The sequence below is a fragment of the Vidua macroura genome, chromosome 12 (genome assembly GCF_024509145.1).
Source record: "Vidua macroura isolate BioBank_ID:100142 chromosome 12, ASM2450914v1, whole genome shotgun sequence".
In the NCBI taxonomy this organism is placed as follows: Eukaryota; Metazoa; Chordata; class Aves; order Passeriformes; family Viduidae; genus Vidua; species Vidua macroura.
The window spans coordinates 13,897,842-13,921,111 of NC_071582.1; the positions used below are offsets into that span (position 1 = coordinate 13,897,842).

Below are 23,270 nucleotides of genomic sequence, written 5' to 3' on the forward strand. Positions count from 1 at the left end.
TGGTACTTCTACAGTTGGTTAAACTTGATGAGATTCTCATACCCAGATTGAAACAGTAACTTTTTCTGTAACATTAACACACATTAAAGCCCATTCTTTATCAGAAATAGACAAGCTCTTTGCAGTAGGGAGCTACAACAAAATATACTACAAACAAAACATGTAATACAACTTAAATATGCAACTTGAGGTACATTTCAGTCTTAGTGGAAGGAGGAAACTGACTAGCTCTTAAATAGCTGCCTCAAGGTAAGAATTGTCCAGGGAACACCTCCAAAGTAAATATTATATTAAATTAGCTACTTCTTTTAAAAATAATCCAAAACAACACTTAAAACATACAAACACCTTTGTGAGAAATGAAGTTCTAAACAACAAATAGCACGCTGGAAAAGACTTTTGTAAATTTGCCCTGGAGAACATGCTCCAAAACCAAGAGCATTTTCTTGAAAGATGCCACTTTCCCCAGGCTGTCCTACAGCCAAAATCCCACTAAAATTCATCAGATGCTGGGGAAGACTGTACAGAGTTGGGACAATGATTAAGTTCTGCCCAAACTGGCCCAATGCTTAAGGCAGCAAGTCAATTTCTCAATTTTCCTTTAAAGTATAAATGGTTTTATATACCATTTTGTTTATAAAGTGCTCAACAAAAATTCACTTTTTATTGTTGGCTTTTATATGTTGCATATTATTAAGGTTTGCAATATATACTGTAATAGACAAAGTATCTTGTTTAATTTATTATAAAGAACTCTTAAGATGCATTGAATAATCTAATCTTAGTTTATCTGCACATTGGAAAAAAAAAAAAAAAAAAAGCTGGTTTTGCTTCTTTCCTGATGTTGAACACCATTTTTCCAGCTCTGTAAGACATTCATAGCAAAGCTAACTAGAAGTTAGTAGGAATGTTTAGAAAGATTCTCTAATCTGAGCAAAACCCATTGTAAACAACCTTATTAAAGGATAAATATTTCAAGTCATACTACTAAAGGGAGCTTTCCTGAGAAATGTGCTGAGGTTGGCCTCAGACCTTTCAGATTTGTTGGCTCCCATTATCCACTACTCCACAGTTGTTCTACTGCACACAGAAAGAAATGGCCATGCCATAGCACAAAGTTAAAATTAACTGGTCTAACATACTGGGATCTTAAGAAATGTGGCAGTATCCTGTAAAAAAATAACAAAAAAGAGTATCTCAGAGCTTCTAGCTGGCACTGCATGCCTTGAGAAGGATCACTTGCCAGAGACACTGAGCTATGCAGCTCAGTTAGCAGCATGCCTTGGCTGATAAATAAGGCTCCCATGAGTCAAAGTTCTTAAAGTAACATTTCTATATGTAAGGAGGCTTTTTAAATAAGGTACAGTAAAACTAATCTTCCTAAAAACATAGCTCAAACTGTCTAACGTGACAACTGAAAATAGAATTTTCATCTTGAAGGTACACCTAGAAAGAACTTCAAGAGACTGTACCAATAAATAATATTACTACCAGAAAAACATACGTGAAGTTCTTCTAACAAATTTGCAATACAAAATAAAAACCAGAGGCAATACTTTAAGATTACCTCTCATTTAAATTTTTCCCTCTAGACTTTGAGGCAAGTATACTAACTTAAAACCTCAACTTCCACATCAACATCATTCTTCATTTGTTAACCTACACGGAATTCCCCTTTTTGAAAGTTGAGAGGATACAGATTTATTTCATGATTACAGGGATTTTCCCAAAGACATGCATATGCTTATCAAGAGATGTGAAACCAAGGCTGGGAAGGTGAGTGGGCACTGTGCCAGATCCTGCTGTTTAACCCAATTTTCTGCCTTTGTATTATTTGGTCTCATAGTCAGTAAATCCAACCACAATGTTTAATTCTAACAGGAGAACCTTTGTTCTGTAAAGCTAACATCGTGGTTAAAAATATAAAGATATGGATACAGATAATGCCAGTATAACTCTGTCATTACACAACTGACCTATGCCTGCACCTTTTGTGATTGTTTGTGGGCAGCAGAGCTTAATGTGCAAATAACAGTAACCCATTTTTCTCAAATTAGCCCTTGGAATAAAGAATGCAAAGATGTTCCTCTGTCCTTAAGCTGACACTGCACACTATTCATCCATCCCATTCTACATTCTTAGCCTTCTGTTAAAAGCATCTTTATTCCACTGTGTTCATACAGCACTTCCTGGGTTTACAATCCCACATTTCCCATTGCTCCCAAAACATGACACACTGAAAAAAAACACTGCCAACAAAACACTCAGTTTTAGTCAGGAATGAAATTGAGCTTCATCATCAGATGTCAGGCTGAGCATGCAAGACCAGTGTAAGTCATTCATCTAAGATGAAGCAGCAGCAAATGGGTCACTGCAACTGCACCAGTGCTCATCTGCAGCAACCTCAATTATCCACCACCAACTGACACAGGAGATACTGTCTATTGGTTTGGTTTTATATTTTAGGCCATATAAGCCCAAGCTTTAAGAGTCAGACAAAACCCAATTCTTAATCGCTTCATTTCAGACACCTAAGAGCCTTAGCATTCAAAAATTGTAAAAAGATTTTCTTTTCCTAGATTCACTTCCTCATCTTGTACACAGGTGCCTTTAATTCCTCTCAAGTTCAGTGGCAACTGAAGCTATCCTCCTAATCCACAAGAAAAGATTTCTGATCTTCTTAGGGGCTACTTGGCAGAAGCAAGCCTGTATATACACAAGCATGTTAGGTACAACACATCTGCACCTTGTTTTATGACTCATTTCAACTGCTTCCAATGCAGCCTTGTAATTAATTTACATTTGCGAAGGAAGGCAGAAAGGATTCTTAATTATTCATTAAATTTATTATCAGCTTTGGGAAAAAACCAAACCCCTATGTTATTTGTTCATTTTCTTTACTAGTCCTGCATAATCTTGAGACCGTTGGCCTTAAAACCAACAGAGAATACAACTATGGAACTTAAAAGTGGGTCTGGGGCAGGGATGAAAAGTTAGTATCATCACATTGGCACATCAAACTAAAAGGAAATAGGAAATTCTGTCCCAGCAGTGAGACTCCAAACAGCCAATACTTGGCACTGCCCTTGTACTAGTCTACCTCCACATGAGGAAACACCACAGGACCGAAAAACCCTAGAAAACTGAAAAGGATCTGTTTTCTTCATTCAGTATGGAAACAGAAATATCCATTTGCTGACTGCCAGTTTTTCCCTCAAAGCCAGTTGCTAGCAGATAACCACTTGCATACCCTGAAATGGTTTCCACCTATCTATTCCCACAGCTATCTACAGTCCTGGACAGCACTGCTACTTTTTTTTTCTTTTGCTCCTTTTACTTATGTTCATGAGTAATGAACTAGTGTAAACTTAGCCCAGCACTCTGGAATGTTTCTAAGCAGCAGAGTAACAGAGAGTAAAGGGTGAATTTTGGAGGGTTTTTTTTTTTTTTTTTTTGAGGTTGTCATGGACTGGAGACTCACCCTGGCTTCAGAGCAAAGCCATTGAGGTTTACAGAGTCCAGCTCAAACTCCCCTGTCAAGAGCAAACTGAACAAACCTCAGAGCTACCATCAACATTCACAGGTCAAACAGCTGAGCAACCATCAGCTCAGCCTCCAAAGGCAATAATCTGTATCTAGAGAGAAAAAGCTGCCTTTCCTCTGCACTTCATGTAATTTAGTGCTAAAAAGCAGACAGTTACTGCAGCATGGAGGGTTTAACAATATGTTCCTCTAAGAATCTTTTATGTTCAATGCTCTGATGATGCTGAGAACCAGGTCCCACAACCTTTATGCATCAGTGTAAACCAATATCTCCAGTTCAGGCAGTTGAATTTCAGGACTATCCACACTCAGGAGAGCATGTACTGTTAGCCAAAGGCTCTTTGGCAGCTTATTTTTCTTCCCAAATAACACCAGTTGCAAAACATTCTTGACAGCAAAAAGTTTCCTTTTTTTTTTTTTTCTTTTTAAACAAGCTTTGATCTTGTAGTCCTGACAGAAACAGGGAAATATTTAACAAAACTACTTTTACTTCAGTGACTAAAAGACGTAATACAACACCAAAGCTCAGTAAACATTTTGAATAACTTTGAACATCAGAGCACCTGTTCTGAACAGTTGTTGGTATTTGTCCCAGGAACGCTCATCATCTGAATTAATCTTTGCTCATTGCATAGACAACAACAGCAGAGGATTGTGTGTGCATCTATTTTTGCTCAAAGTTATATGCAGCCTTTCTTGAAGGCAGGTAGAGCATGGCAGGTGGAGTAAGTTAAGTTTTAGAGGATAGTAGCTTTAAACAATCCTTTGGAGACACTGTAACATTATTGAAAAGCTGGTATGACTGAACAATCTACCAGGTGATGCTCCATGAAGAAAGGAAACCCTGTTACTCCAGGACTATTAATTGTGACTGTGCCAAGCACTGCCTTTTGACATGTCAGGATTCAGTTGGTAACTTTTGATAAAAACCTTTAAGCAACAAATCTAAAGAACTTGGCTTAGATCATGCACAAAATATGGTGCTAGTGAAACAAAATTCTGTTGCTAAGAAAATTAAAGTAGAAATTGACTATTTTGATTAGGCAAGGCAAAAAAACCCTGAAGCTGTTATTCACCTGGAAAGCTGTAAGCACCTCATCACATCAGAATGGAGACAAACTAAACTGACACAACCTCAGAAGATTAGTTATCATTCTGGCCTAATCCAATTAGGTGTGTTCCTGATTTTACTCAATGCAAGACTTCTGCACCAGCTCCCACACAGGAAACAGCAATAATCTCCTAATAACCAGCACCACAAATAATAAAATTCCTGCAAAATTAAAAGTTTGGTGTGCATTTTCTTAACATTAAATTTGGCAAAACAGCTTAAAAAACAATTCAAACATTCTATCTGCTACCCAGTGATCAAAGACCTGTTGATTTTACTACACCATATCACAATTTAATTCTTTCCATCATACCATACTGACCAAGAAGCATAAGGAAAATGAAAAGTGAACCAATGCTCTGCTATGGATTGAAAGACAAATTCAAATGCACCTTTTTGAGAATTAAGGATTTAAACATTACAATAACATCTATCATTTATTAAAAGCTTAAAAAATAGTAGTTTATATTGTGCACCATGAAAAACAAATTAAGCTGTATCTTGTTAAATGCAACAAGAACGGCTATTCTAAGCTATTTAGTAACTACATTTTCTTCACCTCCTTTCAGAATCCAGGTTCTGCTCTTTGATACTTTACTACAGCAGTGCCTTCTTTCTTTTGACTGGAATTTTAAACTACTTCACCAACCTTCTCCAAATTTTTAGAGAACATAGAAATTGATTTTAATATAAATAGCATGTGATCAACAAAGCAGCCATGGTTTTGTGCTTGAGCACTGAACCCAAGCCCTAGATGTGCATCCTGTTTTTAAGTACTGTACATTGTCTTAATGTAAAAGTGTTAGAAAGTTCAACCTTCCCATGTGGGATTCAGGAAAGGCAGGGAAAAGGAGGACAATCAAGTCATTTTGCACAGATGTTGCATTAAGACAATCAGATATTAGGATAAGATGCACATCTGAACAAAAAGCAGCAACTTAAAACCACATGGACAATGAGAGAAGACAGTCTGATACACATTCTCTTCAATTTGGTTCTGATTTTGAAACAAACGGAACAAAATCAGCCCAACCTGCCTAAAATAAAACACTTTCAAAAAATATCTGTAGCAATAAGACAGAAAATTCTTTCTGAGAAACATTAAGATACCAGAGGGAAATTTGTTAATCAAGTAGAAAAAAATAGATATAAAAGAACAAATTAACCTCTGATCAATAGTTGATAGTGGAATGAAAACAACCAATGCTACAACTACAGCCTCTGAAGAAAAATCTATAAAAATTCATTCTAAGGGAACAAAACTGTATGTCAACATATTTACTAGGCTGAGAGACAGAATTCAAAATTAGTAATTAGTAAAATTACCCTTTAAGATACAGTTTATTCATGAGAAAAAATACTAAATTCCTTTAAGGAAAATAAGTTTCCTTTACAAAGACTAAAAGAATGGAGAATGGTTGAGATTGATTTTGCAAAGACGGATTGATAATTGAAACTGAACAAAAGAATTGGATGATTTTGTTTTTTCATACACTGTTTTTAGATAGTTTTATAATCATATGTTATGCAAGGTTTGACTCCTAAATGTGTATGTGATAGAAAGATCCTTGCTTCAGGACCTTGAAAGAATACAGTCACAATCTACAACCACGATGGCAAAATGAACTGATGCCTTGAAAGGCTGACCTAGAAGAGAGGCTAGACAGAGCAAAAGGATAAAGTAGGTATTTATTAAAAGTCCTTAATGGATACACCTTGGGCAGTACAAGAGCTGGCCAGGGTTACACCCAAGATGAACGCAAAATGGTCACAAAATGAACAACTGGTCACGAGGTCTCACACATTTATAAGTTTTGGTCCGTCTGCACATTGGAGTTAATTGTCCAATTATAGCCCCAGGTTATGAAGTTCCATCCTCAATGTTTTTCTCTCTTCAATTTAACATTGTTTGAACTTTCTGGGCCTGGAATTTGTAAGAGCTGTACTTGGTCTCAAGTTGGAAAAGGATTGTTTTGTCTACCTATCCTGTGAAGAGAGCTTGCTAATACTTAATATGAAGCTCAGAGTTACACACTAAAGCAGCACAGAATGTGAAAAATATGAAAGCTAAAACTTAAGGCATCACTGCCAGCTCACCATCATTTCTAAAATTTGACAGCTTTCTCCAAGCACAGGGTTAATTCCCACTTTCCTCAAGGCAACTTGCAAAACATGCAGGTAAATTAATGATTGCTAAGTATCAGTGAGACTTCAGAGGCACAATTTAAAAGGAAGAGTCTCAGACTTCCAACATTTTAATAATTCCTTTCTGCTGCCAGGTGGAATGTCTGGTGGATTCAGAAGAGCAACAGCTTCCCACGGAACTTAGCACAGATGACTAAATGCTTTTGATGGCACAGTGAACCTCTATTTTAAGACTTCACTTTTAACTTTGCATTGCAGTTCACTACCATATGACTGGAGGCCAAACGCCAGGAATTTGCATTAAGAATGAAAGCATACACAATCTCCTGGAGCTACCGAGGAACTGCTGCAGCAGGAATGCTATAACATGACATTTTACCTCAAGAAGCATACTTGTATTTCTGCTGCAGAATATTTCACTAATTGTGAGCCACTTGGATTGAGGACTAGCAAAATGATCAGTCTTGTAAAGTTCACACTGTTACTTGGAGAATTCATCACCAGAAAGGCTAAGGTTTCAGCTCATACCTGTTACAAACACAGTCATCTGTTAATAGAATTGATTAACTTTCTATTGAAGCTTACACTTTACAGCGACCAACTTCTTTACTGGCCACCTAAAATACCGTAATCACAAAATCACAAAATTGTTAACATTGGAAAAGACTTCAAAGAGCATTGAGTCCAACCATTAACCCAGCACCACCACGTTCCCCACTAAACCACATCCCCAAGTGCCACATTCACATGCCCTTTGAACTGTTCCAAGGGTGGTGATGCCACCGCTTTCCTGGGCACCCAATTCCAATGCCTTTTGGTTCCTAAAAACCTAACCAATGCTAACTACTCTAACTGTACCCTCAAGGTACACTAAAATGTGGAATTAACAAACATGGCAAAGTAAGAGCTGGGAAATTTTAACCCCTCAATCTAAAGTGGAAAGCAGAGTCTAGATCTTGTATAAACCACTGAAGGGACCCTAATGGAAAACTACAAACTTGTCCAGTCACACACTTATTGAAGAAGCCTGATCCTCTCAGAGCAAGTTGAGCATGTGGTGGCATCACCTACTGGGTCAGGTTTCTTAAAATATTTAAGTGAAGGAACCCCTTGTTTCTGGGCCTATGTAGAACATAAACATATACTAAAGCCTGTCAGCATAGAAGAAGCATCTCCAGGCAGATGTGAAAGCACATTTTCAGAGCTTGAGAAGGTTTAAATGAAAAAATATCATCAACTAAACATCAAGTGAAAGAGAGAAAACACAGCAACTGAAGGACAAACATTCCCTAGGCTTGGTTTAGATGTAGCACTTTTCCTCCCTTGAATCATATTTACATCACCCAAACGTGTTGTAGTGGCACGTAATAATTTATTATGCATACACCATAGCAAAATCACTTCTTTACATAAGACCATATTATTTATATTCAAGAAACAAATATTTTTTAAAGTCCTGGAAAACAAGCCCAGAATCCAGTTTGCTCACCAAGCAGACAGAACACATGCTCTGGAAGGGTGACTTCTCCCTACACCTTTCTCCCCCCGCTCTTCGCTTCACTTAGGCAGAGCAATGTCAAAAGGCATTTGGACTCCACAACTAACCAATCCCTGGATTCTTGCAAAGCCAATTATCTAAATTAGTAACAACTCCTGTCACTATTTCTGAAGCTGGCACGTATCCCCAAGATAGACATTAAATACGCATTTCATGCAAGCCAAGTTTGTCTATGAATGCCAGAGCCAAGAACTAAAAACGTTCATCACTCTTTTCTCTTGGCCTACTATAATTTAAGCTTTTTAAAGCTCTTTCTTTCAGGACATGTTCTGTGAGGTCATACTTTAAGAACCACTTATGCAACAGCAAAAGGAGCTCATGGTTTCTGTGGACAGAAGTGAGAGGCCCAGGGACGGCCATCAGTTGTAGCAAGGAGCCAGAACCAGCAGCTCTGCTCAGGATTTTCTAGAAGCCAAGGGCTCACTGTTTCCACTCACCATGCTGCCTCCTGCCAGAGCCTTCTCACTGTTGCTCCACCCCTTTGGATGCCACATACTTTGGCATTTCCTGGCAGAAACCCCAGCTCTACTTCCAGATGTCAACACTTTTTCCTTCCAGCCCACTACCATAAGTGTTGGATAACAGTTGTTTGGAGGCCAAAAGAGAAAGACATCTATGATGCAGGAGCTTGCACGAAACCCCAAACATGTCACACAACACCAGCAGTTTCCTGGTAAGCCCTAGCCAAGGCTACTGCCAAATTCAGTCAGAGCTTTGGCTCACCTGGGTTACCTCTAAGTGTAGACAGTGGCAGGCAAGTCTCGAACAACAGGTTTATTGCACTCTGCAAGCTCCAATGGCAATCAATATGTCCTACTCAAGATGGAGACTTTCAGTGGTGAACCAATGGCTAACACAAATTACAACTGAATAATCCTCTAAACCTAGAAGCCAAAGGATGAAGGTTTGCCCATCATTTTAGCAAATGAAGCCATCCAGTAAATCACGCTGTAGCTGTTCATGGAACATCTGGTGAGGCCACCAAAGTAACTGAAACCATTTACAAACCCTTCCCTTCCACCAGCAAGGTTAACCGTGCAGACTTATTAGGATTAAAGGGAGATACAGAAATACCTTGTCCCCAGTATCCATTTACCTTGTCCTGAGGGCCTGCCAGGCTGCATCAATGTCTGCATACAGGTTTTTCTCAGAGGGCTTGCCGGTGCTCACCCCGTAGCCAGAGTAGTCGTAGGAGAAGACGTTGCAGTTGATGCGGGAGCCGAGGCCAATGTAGAAGCTGCACATCTGGCCCAGGTCCACAGCATTACCGTGCGAGAAGAGCAGCGTGTACCGGCCAGTGGGGGCACAGCGAACGAACATGCAGCCCAGCCTGTTATCTCGGGCCGTGCGGGAGAAGAACACTTCCACGGCATCCAGTTCCCGCTGGGAATACTGCCAGTCGGCCCGCTCGCTCAGGTGCAGGCTGCAGGTGCCCGATCCCGTGGGGGTGCCCGCCCCGGCCGCCGCCCCGGGCTCCTGCTGCTGCTCGGGCTGCAGCACGGTGTAGGTGGGCTCCGGGGGCAGGAAGGCCAGCTTGGCAGCGATGCGGCTGGGGCAGGGCGGGCAGCAGAACAGCCAGCACAGCTCGCCCAGAGAGAAACCGTTCATTCTGGGGCCTTGTTCTGGCATCAGAGACGCCGGAGAAAAGCTAAACCTCCCCTGGAAAGAAGTCACACGGAACCGACCCAGAGCCCTCCTCCGACGCGACCTGCCGCCTTCCTGCGAGGCCACCAGCTGCCCTCCCAGAACGCAAACAATGGCAACCTTGGAAGAACTACAGTTCGGCAACAGCAATGCAGCTCTTCAAAGCCTAGAAACTGCTTATACAAACCAAAAACACAACCCCACGAAATACAGATGGGCTACAACCAGCCCTCAACCCCCCCGCCACAACTAACGCTACAGCAAATGCAACTCTCTAAAACACGACCCTAGACCCCCCTCACCGCACATGAGCCACACGTACACATTTACAAAATGAATTCCCCGATGCCACGGCTCAGTGCGGCTCTCCAGCCCCGGCGCCGGCCCCCCGCAGGGAACATGCAGGAGCCAGGGAAGCACCTTCCCGCACACACCGCACCACGCGCGGCTCCACCCGCTCCGCCCGGCCCCCGGGACGCCCCGCAAGGCAGCGAGGGGCCCCCGCAGCGCCACCGCCCCCGGCCCGGCCCCGGCAGCGTCCGCAGGAGGAGGAAGATGAGAGGGAAGAGGAGCACGAGGAGCAGGATGAGGAGGGTCGAAGGGGAAGGCAAGGTCGAGGCTCAGCCGCGCGCGGCCGCGGGCAGGGCCATGCCGGCTGCGGCGCGCAGGCAGGAGCGGGCAGCGGCCATGTCCCGGCTCCCCCTCCGCGCCGCCGCAGCGCTTCCGGGTTACGGGCGCGGAGCGGCGCCGCCGCAGGTGCCGGGGCGGGTGCGGGGCTGTGCCGGGCCGCGCCCGCAGCGGCGCCGCCTGGGCGGGGCGCCGGGAGGTGCGGGGGGTGCGGGAGCGGGTCCCGCAGCGCCGGCCGGGACGCGGGAGCCGCCGCCGGGCCCTTTAAGGGACCCCCCCCAACCCCTCCGCCCGCCGCCCACCCTCGCGCGTGCGCGGGGGGCGAGGGGCGGCGCGCGCGGGGGCCATTTCGCGCCCTCGGAGGGCTCTGTGAGGGGACCCCCGGCTCGGTCACCCTGAGGCTCACACCTGGGGCACTGCCAGCCCTCGGAGCGGGGCGCGGCGGGCCGGGTGAGGGGCTCCCCGTGGCCCTGAGCATCGCTCTTCGAGTCACCCAAGTTGTGCAGCAGTGCCAAGGGAGCTACTACTCCGCAGTGCCCGGCGCTCCGCTGCCCGGCTGCCGAGCGAGCTGTGCGTCCCAGGCTCAAAAGCTCCGGAGGATCTCTGGAGTTGCCGACAGTTTCGAGAGATACTTCAGAAAACTTAAAATGGTGCAGTTGCAGAAGCCTCATTTCCTTAGGAAATGAGGGTAATGATCCGTATCCCAAATAATTCATTGAATAAATTAGCCAATTGCTTAAAGCATATGGCAGACCCCATGCATAAGTGGTACTGCATCTCCAGTGTATGCTTCGACCCTGAGAGCAGAGCACAAAGATTGTGGGCAAATGCTGGTTATGTGTAACATTCTGTTGGTAACACAGGGTATAACTATAGCCCTTAGTTAACCAGCATTGCATGCTTGCTGGAAAAAAAAAAAGTCACATAGCCAAAGTGAAAATATAAGGAAAATTACACCTGTGCAACTGCACTTACCCTGCAATTCTTACACTTCCAACCAGTGTCCTGACTTGAGACATGGTGAGCACGTTCACTCCTTTGTCTTGCTCTCCTATTGTTTGGCCATTACCTAAGTGCTACACCTATGAGGAACAAAGTTTCAAAAACTGGGAACTGGGGTAATTTCATAAGTTACAAACCTGAGATGCCCTTTCCTTTCGTTTTTGTTGAGTAACACTTGCCACCTCCAAGAAAACTCAGTTCAAAACCCGTGTACAAAAAGTTGGTCATGTGTGATAGTCCTTTGTCTTTGGAACTGGAACGTCAAAAATGAGCTCAGCCCCCATCCACAGCAGTCTTTAGTTTTGTTAACAATGGGAATTTTAGAAATGCTAAAATCAGCTGGCAATAATTGTGTCTATGCTGAGAAAATGAAAGGGAGAAATGTGTTATCTCCATCCAGCTTGAACTTGTGGCCTCTGGCATGGAGAGAGAGGATGTTCCTCCAGAGGACAGAGAATACCCAGTTAATTACACGTGTCCCAGGCATGTCCCACTTGGAGGGTGACAGGGTCCAGATATCAGGCAGAGTAATGAAATGTGCCCCACCTACTTGATGCTGGGTTCCTTTGGGTGGCAGAGACAGCCAAGGCACCTTGTATGGGTCAGGAAATGATGAAAGGGACTCCAACTCCACAGACTGTGATAAGACAACAGAATAGATAAATGAGGGACCCTGTGAAATTCCTTGAGGATGACAAACGCCCTCAAGCTCCACCTCACCTATTACAAGAGACATTATTGATAATCTGTGGGAAGACTGATACAGCCCTGAGAAAAGCCTGAGTATACCCTGAGAAGTGATTTGGCTGAGGAGAGCTGCGAAGAGCCTGTCTAGTGCTGCCGCTATGTGTCCCTCTCCCTGCACACACACTGAAACTAAGATAAGAGCTGGAATCTGGACATCAGCACCAACTGAAACTAACGTTCCTCAGAACCTTTTCAAAGGCTGTATGACTCGCCCAGAGCCAGACAGCAGCAGTTGTTATATTGTAACATTAGATTGCTACTCCAAAGAATAGGCAATTAAAAGGACAGTGCCACCCTGGCCCTTCCTTAGTTCATGCTTGCAGTAGTGAAATTAAAGAATTAAAGAGTCCTCTTTGAATCAAAGGGGAAGTGTTTTGAATTTGCTCCTTGAGCTAATAGGGCTGTGCAAACCACATTTACTATCAGCCTTTAAGTAATTTTTGATGGACCAAGAAAGATGCCTCAGGTGAGCAGGGAAGATCTTCAAATAGCTACCAAAAAGGCAAATACAATAAACAGAACACACTGTAGTTGGTTATGTCTTGATTATTTCCATGTCCTGGATGCTCACCATGCCTGTTGCAAGGGCAGAGCACTTCCCGCCACACTTCCTTTTCCTGAACACTGGATAGACAAAAGAACAGGCCAGAAGACAGTGAGACTGAAGCCAAAGAAGACACCTGGGAGCAGCTCTGTGAAGATTATGTATCCTAAACATTAACTATGCCTGACTTCCTGCTGTAAGGCTGTTACAGCTGGATAAACACTCCTCATACCTGCACACCTGCAACTATTGTCTGCTTCAGGACTGGTTACAAAACACCAGACTCAGACTAGGAAGTTCCTCAAAGCATTTTTTCCTATTTCCTGGACAAATTACTGCTCATGTAATTTAGTAACTGTGTATCCCAGGCCTCTTCTAGGATATGTTAAAGCAGTAGCTGACAAGCAATTGCTCTGTCAGCTGAAACACAAGACGAGATCACACTGAAATCTACCAAACTCAGGTCAGGGCAAATAATGAGGCACTATTAATGAGCATGCATGGCTGTGTGCTCATCAGCCATGTCACTGTCAAGTTCTTTGCAGTTTCTGGAGAAAGGTGTGCTTGAAGGAAGTATTTTAAATAGAAAAATTAATTTGCTTTGGGAATGCAAGACCATCCCAAACACAAGAGAACCAAATGTAGTGGGAGCTGGTGTGTCTGGAAAAGAATGAATAGGCAACAGAGGGTGGCATCAAGAACTTACTGGAGACATACCACTCTGGTGCTAGTGAGAGAATCATAGAATCAGAGTCATTTATGCTGGAAAAGACCTTTTAGATCACGGAGTCCAACCATTAACCCAGGACTGCCAAGTCCATCCCTAAAACATGTCCCTTAATGCCACCTCTACACATCTACTAAATACCTGCAAGGATGGTGACTCAACCACTCCCCTGGGCAGTCTGTCCCAGTGCTTGACAACCCAACCCCAGCAAAGAAGTTTTTCCAATATCCAATTTGAGCCTCTCCTGGTGCAACTTGAGGCCATTTCCTCATCCTATCACTTGTTAGTTGAAAGAGGAGGCCAACTCCCACCCAGCTACAACCTCCTGTCAGATAGCTGTAGAGAACAATAAGGTCTCTTCAGAGCCTCCTTTTCTCCAGGCTCTGGTCTCTGCATAGCCAAAACTTGAAGATATAAAGCCTAAATTAATCGCCCAGGGTAAGCAAGCTAAATACAGCCTTTGGTAGATGGTCCATACTTATGTTTTTTCTGTTGGGTGTATCCTTCCCTACATTGTGCCAGCAGAAAGAACTTGGATTACTTATTTCTTTTTCTGCACCTGAGCGAGACTAGCAATTTTCTGCCACATAAACCCATGTAGCATTAAATTTACAGGTCTATATGGACAAAAATGTATCAATTGCTTTACCAGAATGAATAAAAAAAAAAGGTTAAAATAGAAAACTCATGGAGCTTGAATGATCAATTTCTTCAGAAATATGAGTCTAAGACAAATGACACTCTTCAGGGTTTAAAATAGCTTTCTTCTAGGTCTGCAGGGTTTTAGTCAACACTCAGCTATCCTCAGATTTGCTGTGAATACAGTATGAGAAGAATGTGGAAAGGAAAACAAAGATGTACAAGCATCAAAACTTATAGGAGGGATGGTGGGGGAAGGGAGAAGTGGCAGCTATGTGATAATACACAATGAGGGTTTAGAGTCTTGATTTGCAGTGACTGCACTTTATGCCTGTCACTGGCAAATTGACATTTTAAAGATATGTTCTTGACTGCTTTTTCATGTCAGTATCTTTGTTCAGGCTATATCTAGGCTGATGAAAGGAATTTCAATTAAGGATGAAATCTTTTCCATGCTGTATTGAAATGCACAGGGTGGGAGCAGAGGGAGAATGGAGCAATGAAAGCTCTATAGAGAGTTCTTTAAGGCATCTTGCTGACACAGGACAAGATAGTTTAGGAATGCCTGGGGCAGTGCACTCTGTAGTGGTTTACTGTGTCTTTACAAAGAAACAGTGTGCATTCACCTTAGTGCCTACTGCCTGAGGCCATATATCATTCAAACAGAAACTAAGGGTTTAATAAATCCCAATCTAGTTTAGTCCTCAAGGGAATAGCAGTCTGGAGTCATTCAGGAGTGGCAGGGAGGGTGGCCACATAATGTAGCAGGAAAAGGCTGATTTTCACCCTCTGTATGTAAGCAGTATCCTCGGAAATTAAAGGGGTTATAAATCTGCATAGTGAAAGCCTTAGGGAAAAGAAGTGTGAAAAACAGTAAGACATGGATATGAAGACAGTTCATGAGAGACAAAGACAATAGAAAACTGAGAGCAGGGGGGGGAAAAGAATACTAATTGTGCGAAACCACATCAAACCCACTTTATCCACCTACCTTGCAATCGCCTAATATTTGGGTTGAAATACAAACTAGCTCCCACTGAGCACTTTCACAGAGATGTATTTCTCTTTGCATGTTTGTCCTTGTCCACCATTTTTCCAGCCTATGTCATGGTGAGAATTTTTAGTTTGCTGATATATCCAGAATGCTCACCCAGCCCCTCCAGCTGGGCTCCAGCTGTCATGGTGACTTTCAGAGAGCAGCTGATCCACACTCCACTCCCACCCATGCATTTAGAGTGGGTGTAACAAGTGCATTCCAAAGGCTCCTTAGGACGTCTACGTGTACCTATAAGTGGTGCCTTCATTCAGATCTGAATCTGGGCATTGAGGCGTTACTGCTCAACAAAATCTGGACAGAGGCAGAGCTCAGATGCACTGTGGCCAGACCCATAATCAAGCTATCAATTAAAAGTCAATTTGTGTATGTCTACAGCATTACAGAGTCATTAATGTGACTGAGGCATAGACATACATTTCATTCACTACAATAATTCAGTTATTAAGATGATCTGATTTATCAGCAAGAGCCAGAATGGCTGTTCACATGGTTTACCCGTGTCCAGTTATTCAGGGCTGAGGCTGTCACATATGAAATCCTGATCTGAGCATTTGCATACAACTGCCAAATCCCATGTATGTTACAGGAACTGAAGTGAAAAACTGCCAAATTCTCCTGCAATAATGTGGGAGCTCAGATGGTGTATCACACTGTTCCCTGAAAAAAATTTAAAACTAGACCAATTGGTGTTTGTGTTTCCCCACTTTCCAGAAATCATCAGAAAACATATGCTTCATTTCATCATAAACCTCCAAGGTATTTTCAAGGTCAGTGGAGATGGAGTTCAGGCTCCCATTCATGAGTACTGGTCATGTAATTGAAACAGAAAAACATATTTTGGCTTCTGCATGCTACTGTGCGTCAGAAATTAGCAATGCTTTCTTGAAGCATGTGGACTCTTCCAACTGCATGTCAATCTTCATATCCAAGCCTGAACCATATTCTTCAGCTGGAATAAACCCAAGATAATCAGCTAGAATTTAATTTTTAAAAATCCCAAGAACAGAAGGGCCAATGGTGATTATTTAAAATCTGCAGAGATCTATCAATTTTTTTTCTTTTTGACATAACTTAAATTTGGTTTTCTGAAATCATACAAAGCAAAAACACCATTAGTCTGAGACCATTCCTCGACTTCCTGAGAGATGTAAATTTGAAAAGTAGGTCACATGTTTTCACCTGGAACATGCATTTGAGACTGAAAACCAGACAGCCCAACTCTCAAGCCTTACCTATTCCTCCCTTCCTTCTCTTTAAGCTCTTAACTCCCCTATTCTCCCTAGAAATCCTGGATAAAGCCTGTTGTTCTGTTAACATGCTTTTACCAGTGCATGAGGAAGCAGAAAACAGAAAAAAACCTGTGAAATGTATTCCCTCTTTGGTGGTGCTGCTGGGGGTTACTTTACCAGTCACTAGATGCTGGTGGCACTTTCTGCCTTCTATGGCAACAACAGCAAAGCATCAAGAACTGCTGCCTGTCCCAAGCGTGATCTTTGACTTTGTGACACTCATCTGGAATTCTCCACCCCGATGTTCTGAAAGCAAATAGAGAAAACTTTGAGCAGATATCCTGTCACAGTGACCTGTAGGGAAGAGGTGAAGTGACCAAAACTGCTGCAGTAAACCAGCGTACACTCCACATGCAGCACTGGCTGAGTGGATTGGGCACGTGGAGCCGGTGGAAGAAGCAGGGTTAGAGACAGATGAGCAGAGATGCTCCTCTCTGTGAAAAGAGTGGTAGGAGGCAGCAGAAATGACACATTCTGGCTTCAGTCCTCACCAACTGCCTACAACTGTTACCATTATTTAAAACCAAATATTTTTCCTTTTAGCTCAAGGACAAATTCTGAGAAGAAGGGGAGACAGTGAGCTGAGAGTCCTCTGTGCTGTCTCAGAGTCATTTTGTGGGCAAACTCAATTCCTCCACATTGCCTTTTAGTCACTGCGGTTTCAAAAGGTCAGATCCTGATGTTCATTGTCTAGGGGAAATTTCCTAGAGAAGTCTTCTATGTTTGGTCCCTAATGTCTAAAAAAGCAGTACAATTACATCCAACATTCCCACAATCAACCTTAAGAATGATTTCTTTTCCTCTTTACTGCAGTTATTTACATATTTATCATTGCCTCTATTCTGTAATTGCTTCAGATTATTGCATACAGTAAAGTATACTACTTTTTCATTCTTCAATTTCAGAGTCATTCTTGTTCTTAATCTCTCTCAAGCTGACCCACAACTATTCTCAAATGCTGCAGGCTGGATATGGTACCCAACTGTGGCCTTACTCATGGTGAGTAGAATAGTAGGATGAGCTCATAGCTTGTAGACTGCACTTTTACTGATCTACTTCAGTATGATGTTTGCCTTTTTTTTTCCTTTTTTTTTTCTTTTTTTTCTAAGTAAGAGCTGCATGACACTGCTGGTTCCCATTGAGCCTGCAGTTCTCTCTCCCATACCTTTCCAGCTAACTCCTGCTTGCTCTGTTGGCTCTTTCTTCCATTTCTTTGCAATTGATTATTCCTACCAACACACAGACCATGGCAGTTGTCCTTATCACGTTGCAGTTACCCACTTCTAACAAAATCAACACACTTGGCACCTGCAGAGCTGCAAACAAACAGCACTGAGCACAGAGCCTTGGTCAGGTCAGCCCAGCCTTTTTAGGAAGCACTTAGTATTCTTATTTTCAGACCCCTTCTTGTCTATAGAGAACAAATGCTGCTATGGCTGTTGGCCAGCCAGGATGACTGAGAAGGTTTCCCTGGGAGCCCCTTACATTGCAACTGCTGTGGGGCAAAGTGCCAGCCTTAGCCCAACCCATATCCCATGAGCCAGCCCTCTGCTCCTGAGCTTTGAACCATGACAGGCAGGAGCAAATCTCACATTTCTCCAAAGAGAACAAACACTTATTTTCTTTTTGACTCACAGTACCTGAAAATAAAAAACAAACCATAAAAACTATTTACCATCTGATGAAAAAATAACTGTTGTGCTGCCACAAACTGTTTTCTCTTTTTTTGCTGAAACTGTGATGCAACATCTGCTGATATATATGGGGTACTTCAGGGCATATGTGCTTACTCAAAAGATATTTTTTTCTGATGTATATAAAGCTTTCCACAGATTTGTCCCCCATCTTCCAAAATCTCATACTGTGTTATATGTGATTATCAGCCTGTACACATGTGAATGCTGGCAATACAGAACAAGCCTCCTTGTTCTTCATACTTTTGTCTGACAGGGGTGTTTAAAGAGATGTACTGCTAATCACTTTGACTGCAGGAGTCCGGGTATGTAAGTACAAAGAGATTCATTACTTAGTGGTGAAGCAGCAGCAATGAAATCCACTGCCAGTGACGTGGAGGCTAGACCTAAAATGAGAACAATCCAAGCTACTGCGATAGCAGATTGATGTTAAGTAAGTAATTAGAGAAGGAAAAATGAATGAAAAAGGAAACAGATGTAAACCAGCTTAATCATTATTTTGTATCTTCTTGCCAAATATATCTTATTATGGTTCTGTTACTGCTGCTTTTAAATCTCTGCTAAACAAAACGTATCAGATATGGAGAGCTACCACTTTTTCCTTCAGGGCTACAACCCTGGTGGTTCTGCCAAGCTCAGCTTATTGCATGAACCTGCCAGGATGCTAAATAGTTAATGAGGAAACAACAACTACATTTATAAGAAAGAAAAAAAGGTAGATGGTCAGTTCCTTTTGGTTGAAGTATTTGGGTTTTAAGAATTAACACCAAGGCAATGATAAAATACATGGTAATTTCCTGAGGAATGATTAGAAGCTTGTGCTGAAGATAAAACCCCCAAAGCATATGCTTCCCTGCCTGGGCTTTCATGTATTAATCCTATATGGATTGATGGTGTAATTAGAACAATTCTGTGACAGTCACAATTTGATGAGCACCATCCTATCCTTATTCTCCCAAGACACAGGAATATCTCACTGCTTTCACTTTGTCCAGTATCAAAAGGGAGTTTGGTGCTCATGTTTGTCAGCAGGTAATAAAGCCTGGATTCCACAAATGCCATAAGAGATGATGCCTCGCAACCCTCCAGAGCTGTGACCAGGCTGACAGATCTTTGTGCACTGGTTATCAAGAGATGAACTCTTCTTTCCCAGAGCTCTCAGCCTGGTTCACATCAGCAAGGCTTTCAGTGACTGCACTGATGACAGAGCTTCATCCTAGACCAGCCTCGTGTGGGCTCTGAAGTGATTTCTGCAGGGAAGGAACTGTCATGAGGTGGTCCAACACTGGCTCATTGCACTGTGTATCTGCTGGTCCAACAATCTCTTTTTAGTTTGACCAAGGCCCTTCTTGGCTGTCAGGACAAACACTGCAGAGCTGGAAAGCTGAGGAGGAAGGTCTGACAAGTTCAGTAAGATACAGGAAAGCGTCCCTCGTGAAACGCAGCATTTTCCTCTTCCTGCACATTGGTCACTCAGGGAGAACAGAGGAAAAAAACCTTTTGTCTGAGTCATTCACACAATACTAAGAAAAGCGCTTGGAACTGTACTCCAGGGAGTAGCATTACACTAAGATAACGGAGTACTTGGGTGAAGTCAGGTTCTTTCATTTTACAGCAAATAATGCAACCTGAATGCTGTTCATTTCCAGGCATTTTGGTGATTCAGCTAGGGAGGTGTCTGTGTTCACAAATTGCAATAACTGTCTCTATTTCAAAAGGGAAACTAATCCAATGCAGCACTTTAGTTGCACTAAAATGGGATTTTTTTTTTCTTACAGAAATTGGATGAATTTTAGCTCTGATTAAGTACTTAATCTGGTGCTTAACTTGAAACAGTTCAGTTTCCATTGACATGAATAAAATTGTCCACATCCCGCTAAGTAACCTTCCTGCTTTTCTGGACTGTGTTCTTTTAGAATTGAACACTTCTCCTAGTAAATACTAGTCTAAGCATAACTGTAGTCTGATTTAAAAAGAAAGGGTGTTTAAAGGGTAGATCCTCTGGCTTCTGTAATTTTTGGTTTTTTTTAAGAGAAAGCTTTCTGCCTCCCACTTTGGCCAAAATGCAATTTTTTGAGGTATGGAATTCCACTCTCACAGTTCAAATTTCAACAGTGATGGCAACATTTGCAGTTTTGTTTGCAGTAATTTCTAACAGAAGGATTACTTCTCCCTCTTGGATACATTTGTTTCTTATAATGCTTGATGCAGTGCATCCATTTGGCAATAAACTTCTCATTGGGGAATTACAGTCTGTTGGGTTTTTTTCTATCTGATTTTTCTCAAACAGTTTCTCAAACAGAGTCCCAAGTTAAATTTATCTGAACCAACATAAGCATGATTCGCACAGATGTTAAGGCACCAGACCCTCCTTTCCCTCACAGCACCTCCCAGGTGTTCCTCCTACAGAAACCAATCATAAGTCTGGTGAAATTGGGGTGAAAATGCAGCTTCACATGTCATCAAAAAGGCTCCTCTATTAAGAGAGAGTTGAGGTAACCTCTTGCTGAAGCCTCAGTGTACATGATGGATGGTGACCCACTTCTCCAGCTTGGGAGGCTTGGCCAGTCTTCACAGAAATCAGTGAAACCAGGTCAATTAGCCACAGTGAAAGAACTGGCCAAAGGAACAAACAGGATGGAAAAGGGATAAAGTGATAAAGGAGCTAAACACAGCCTGAGCTGAAGTGTTCAGGGACCACAATTCATGTGGCCAGAGGATAAAGGTGAAGTTCAATGACAAGGTTCCCTGGATCTTCTTTTGTCCCCATCTGCGCATTCTTTAGTGTGACCCAGTTTCCCCTTGGCTGTTGGCACTGGGGAGAGCATGGTCCATTCTGATCAGGATTTTATTTCTAACCCCACTGCACTGAAAGGAGGATCCCAGTTTACACTGACAAGGTAGCTGGGCTCTTGGGGTGAGATGGGGGCTCAACACCCCCTTCCACTTTCCAGAAGCAAATCGCTCAGCAGGAAAATGGTAAAACAATTGGCTGGGCTGACAGATGTTCAGTCTGACTTCAAATGATGTAGGAAAGCCTGGATCTGCAGATGTTGATAGTTTTCTGATTGAAAATCCTCTACTGACATACAGATAGATTAAAAAATAATTCTTTAAAAGCACAGCAAAACCTTGATTTATGTATGCACACAGAAGAGTTGTCACCAGCTTTGATATGCATTTCCTTCCCCAGAATCCCACCGACTGTGCAGGGCAGAGATGCAGCCTGTCCTCTACTGTCAGGGAAATGCTGGGATCTCATTACAGCCTCTCAGGTCGGAGCATGGGGGCACTGCCTGTCAGTCCCTTCTTCAGCACCCTGACAGGAACTGCACTGCTGAAACCCAAAGATGATTGAAATGTTAATTGCTTCCAGGACAGTGTCAGCAGCCTTGCCTGGCTGAAAGAAAAGCCCCAGGGCATTTACCTGAAGGCAGATGAGGATCCTCCTTATGCCAGGTCAAAGCAGACCAACTCCATTAATTTCAGCTGAGTTTGGGCTTTTTCCCCTGGAAGAGTGAGAGCTCAGATTTTGTTCTCAGTTCATTAGTACAGCTTAATGTGGAGAAACCAACTCTGCAAGATGGGAAGTTAGCCATGAAATACACTGTTAATATAAGTAAGGGAGCAATGACAGACATCAGAATTACTCTGCTATGCTTATGTTCTGGGAGAGGCAGAATCCCAGCAGATCATTAGCAGGGGGCAATGAAGAAGTCCTTGGGCAAAATTTTGCCATTGCTCCCAGTAATTGCCTTCTAAGCAACTGGGAGTTTTGAGGTGAAAGGTCTTGTACAACCAGAATGAGCAGTTAGTGACTGAATTTTTCTGGCTGTAAATCAGAAGCATTGAGACCCCAAATACTCATGGTTTTGCTAATGCTAACAGAGCAACACAGACCTTCAGAGACCGCTTACCTTCATTTTGTTTTACGTTGTACAGCCAATAGACAGATCACAGTAGCTTATTCCAAAGATATATTTTCTTACACACAGATGGTATTCGAAAACAACTCTGTATATAAATTCTCCAAATACAATGAATTAGTGATCTGATACACAATAAATTAGTTTTCTGCGCAATCCTCCCAACAGGAAGCGACGCATGTCCAGTGACTAAAATCAATATTATTACTTGCTTAAATAGAGCAATGCATCCTGTTGTTGTGAAGGATAAGCTTTGACTGAAAAGGGCTGTTTTTGCAGCTTCAAATAATTCAAAACACTTTTTTTCAAAAAAGAAAAAAAAAGTTAAAAAAGTTTTATTCACTTCTAAGCAGCAGCTTTTGGCATATTTCCTTACAGAAGACACTGTTGTGTCCGGCTATTACTCAACCACTAACATTAGACACATTAAAGTTGCAGGAAACACAGTTCATCTTTTGCGTAGTTAGAAAGGACTTGGCTTCCCAATTACCCTGGAAACTGGACTTGCTGCTGGGCAGAAAACCACAATTCACAGTGGAAAATAATAGTTGATATATGAATATCTACCTAAAGGCTAATCAGCAAAACAAACAACACGGAGGAAGATGACCCACATGACGTTGTTTGGAGGAAATTAGTCATCAGTGTTTTCTAGCTTCCTTTTGTTTTAAAATGTTAAATCACTGCTCCTCACCAGTTTAGATAAGAATGGGTTAATATAATCTGTTGAGGATAAGAAATCAAGCTGTTTTCAAGGGCCAGGCTGTATTTTACAATTGTCTGCTGTTGACCATGTGTTGAGTCAGTGCTCCAGGCTCGTCTGTAATTCCACGTGTTACTGCACATCATGTGGTGCTAAGGGTCCTAGCAAGCATTGCCACCATGAAAGAAAGACATGAGAAACTGAGGGTAGAGTTGGATCAAGTTGGTGCATGGTTCAACATATCTTCTGTGGTTTCCTGCTGTATCCAACGAGCACACCTTTCTTCCAGTTCCAGCTTCATTGCACACAATTTA

The 23,270-nt window shown here is 42.5% G+C and overlaps 1 protein-coding gene across 1 annotated transcript in view; it reads right to left on the reverse strand.

Moving 5' to 3' along the window:
• The window catches only part of ABHD17C (abhydrolase domain containing 17C, depalmitoylase), a 31,947-nt gene extending 21,243 nt beyond the window's left edge, over window positions 1–10,704 (reverse strand). The window contains exon 1 of the mRNA XM_053988771.1: window positions 9,454–10,704. Within this exon, the coding sequence (XP_053844746.1) occupies window positions 9,454–9,986 (533 nt within the window). The 5' untranslated portion in view covers window positions 9,987–10,704. The remainder of the gene's footprint in view (window positions 1–9,453) is intronic.
• Between the last annotated feature and the right edge of the window lie 12,566 nt (window positions 10,705–23,270).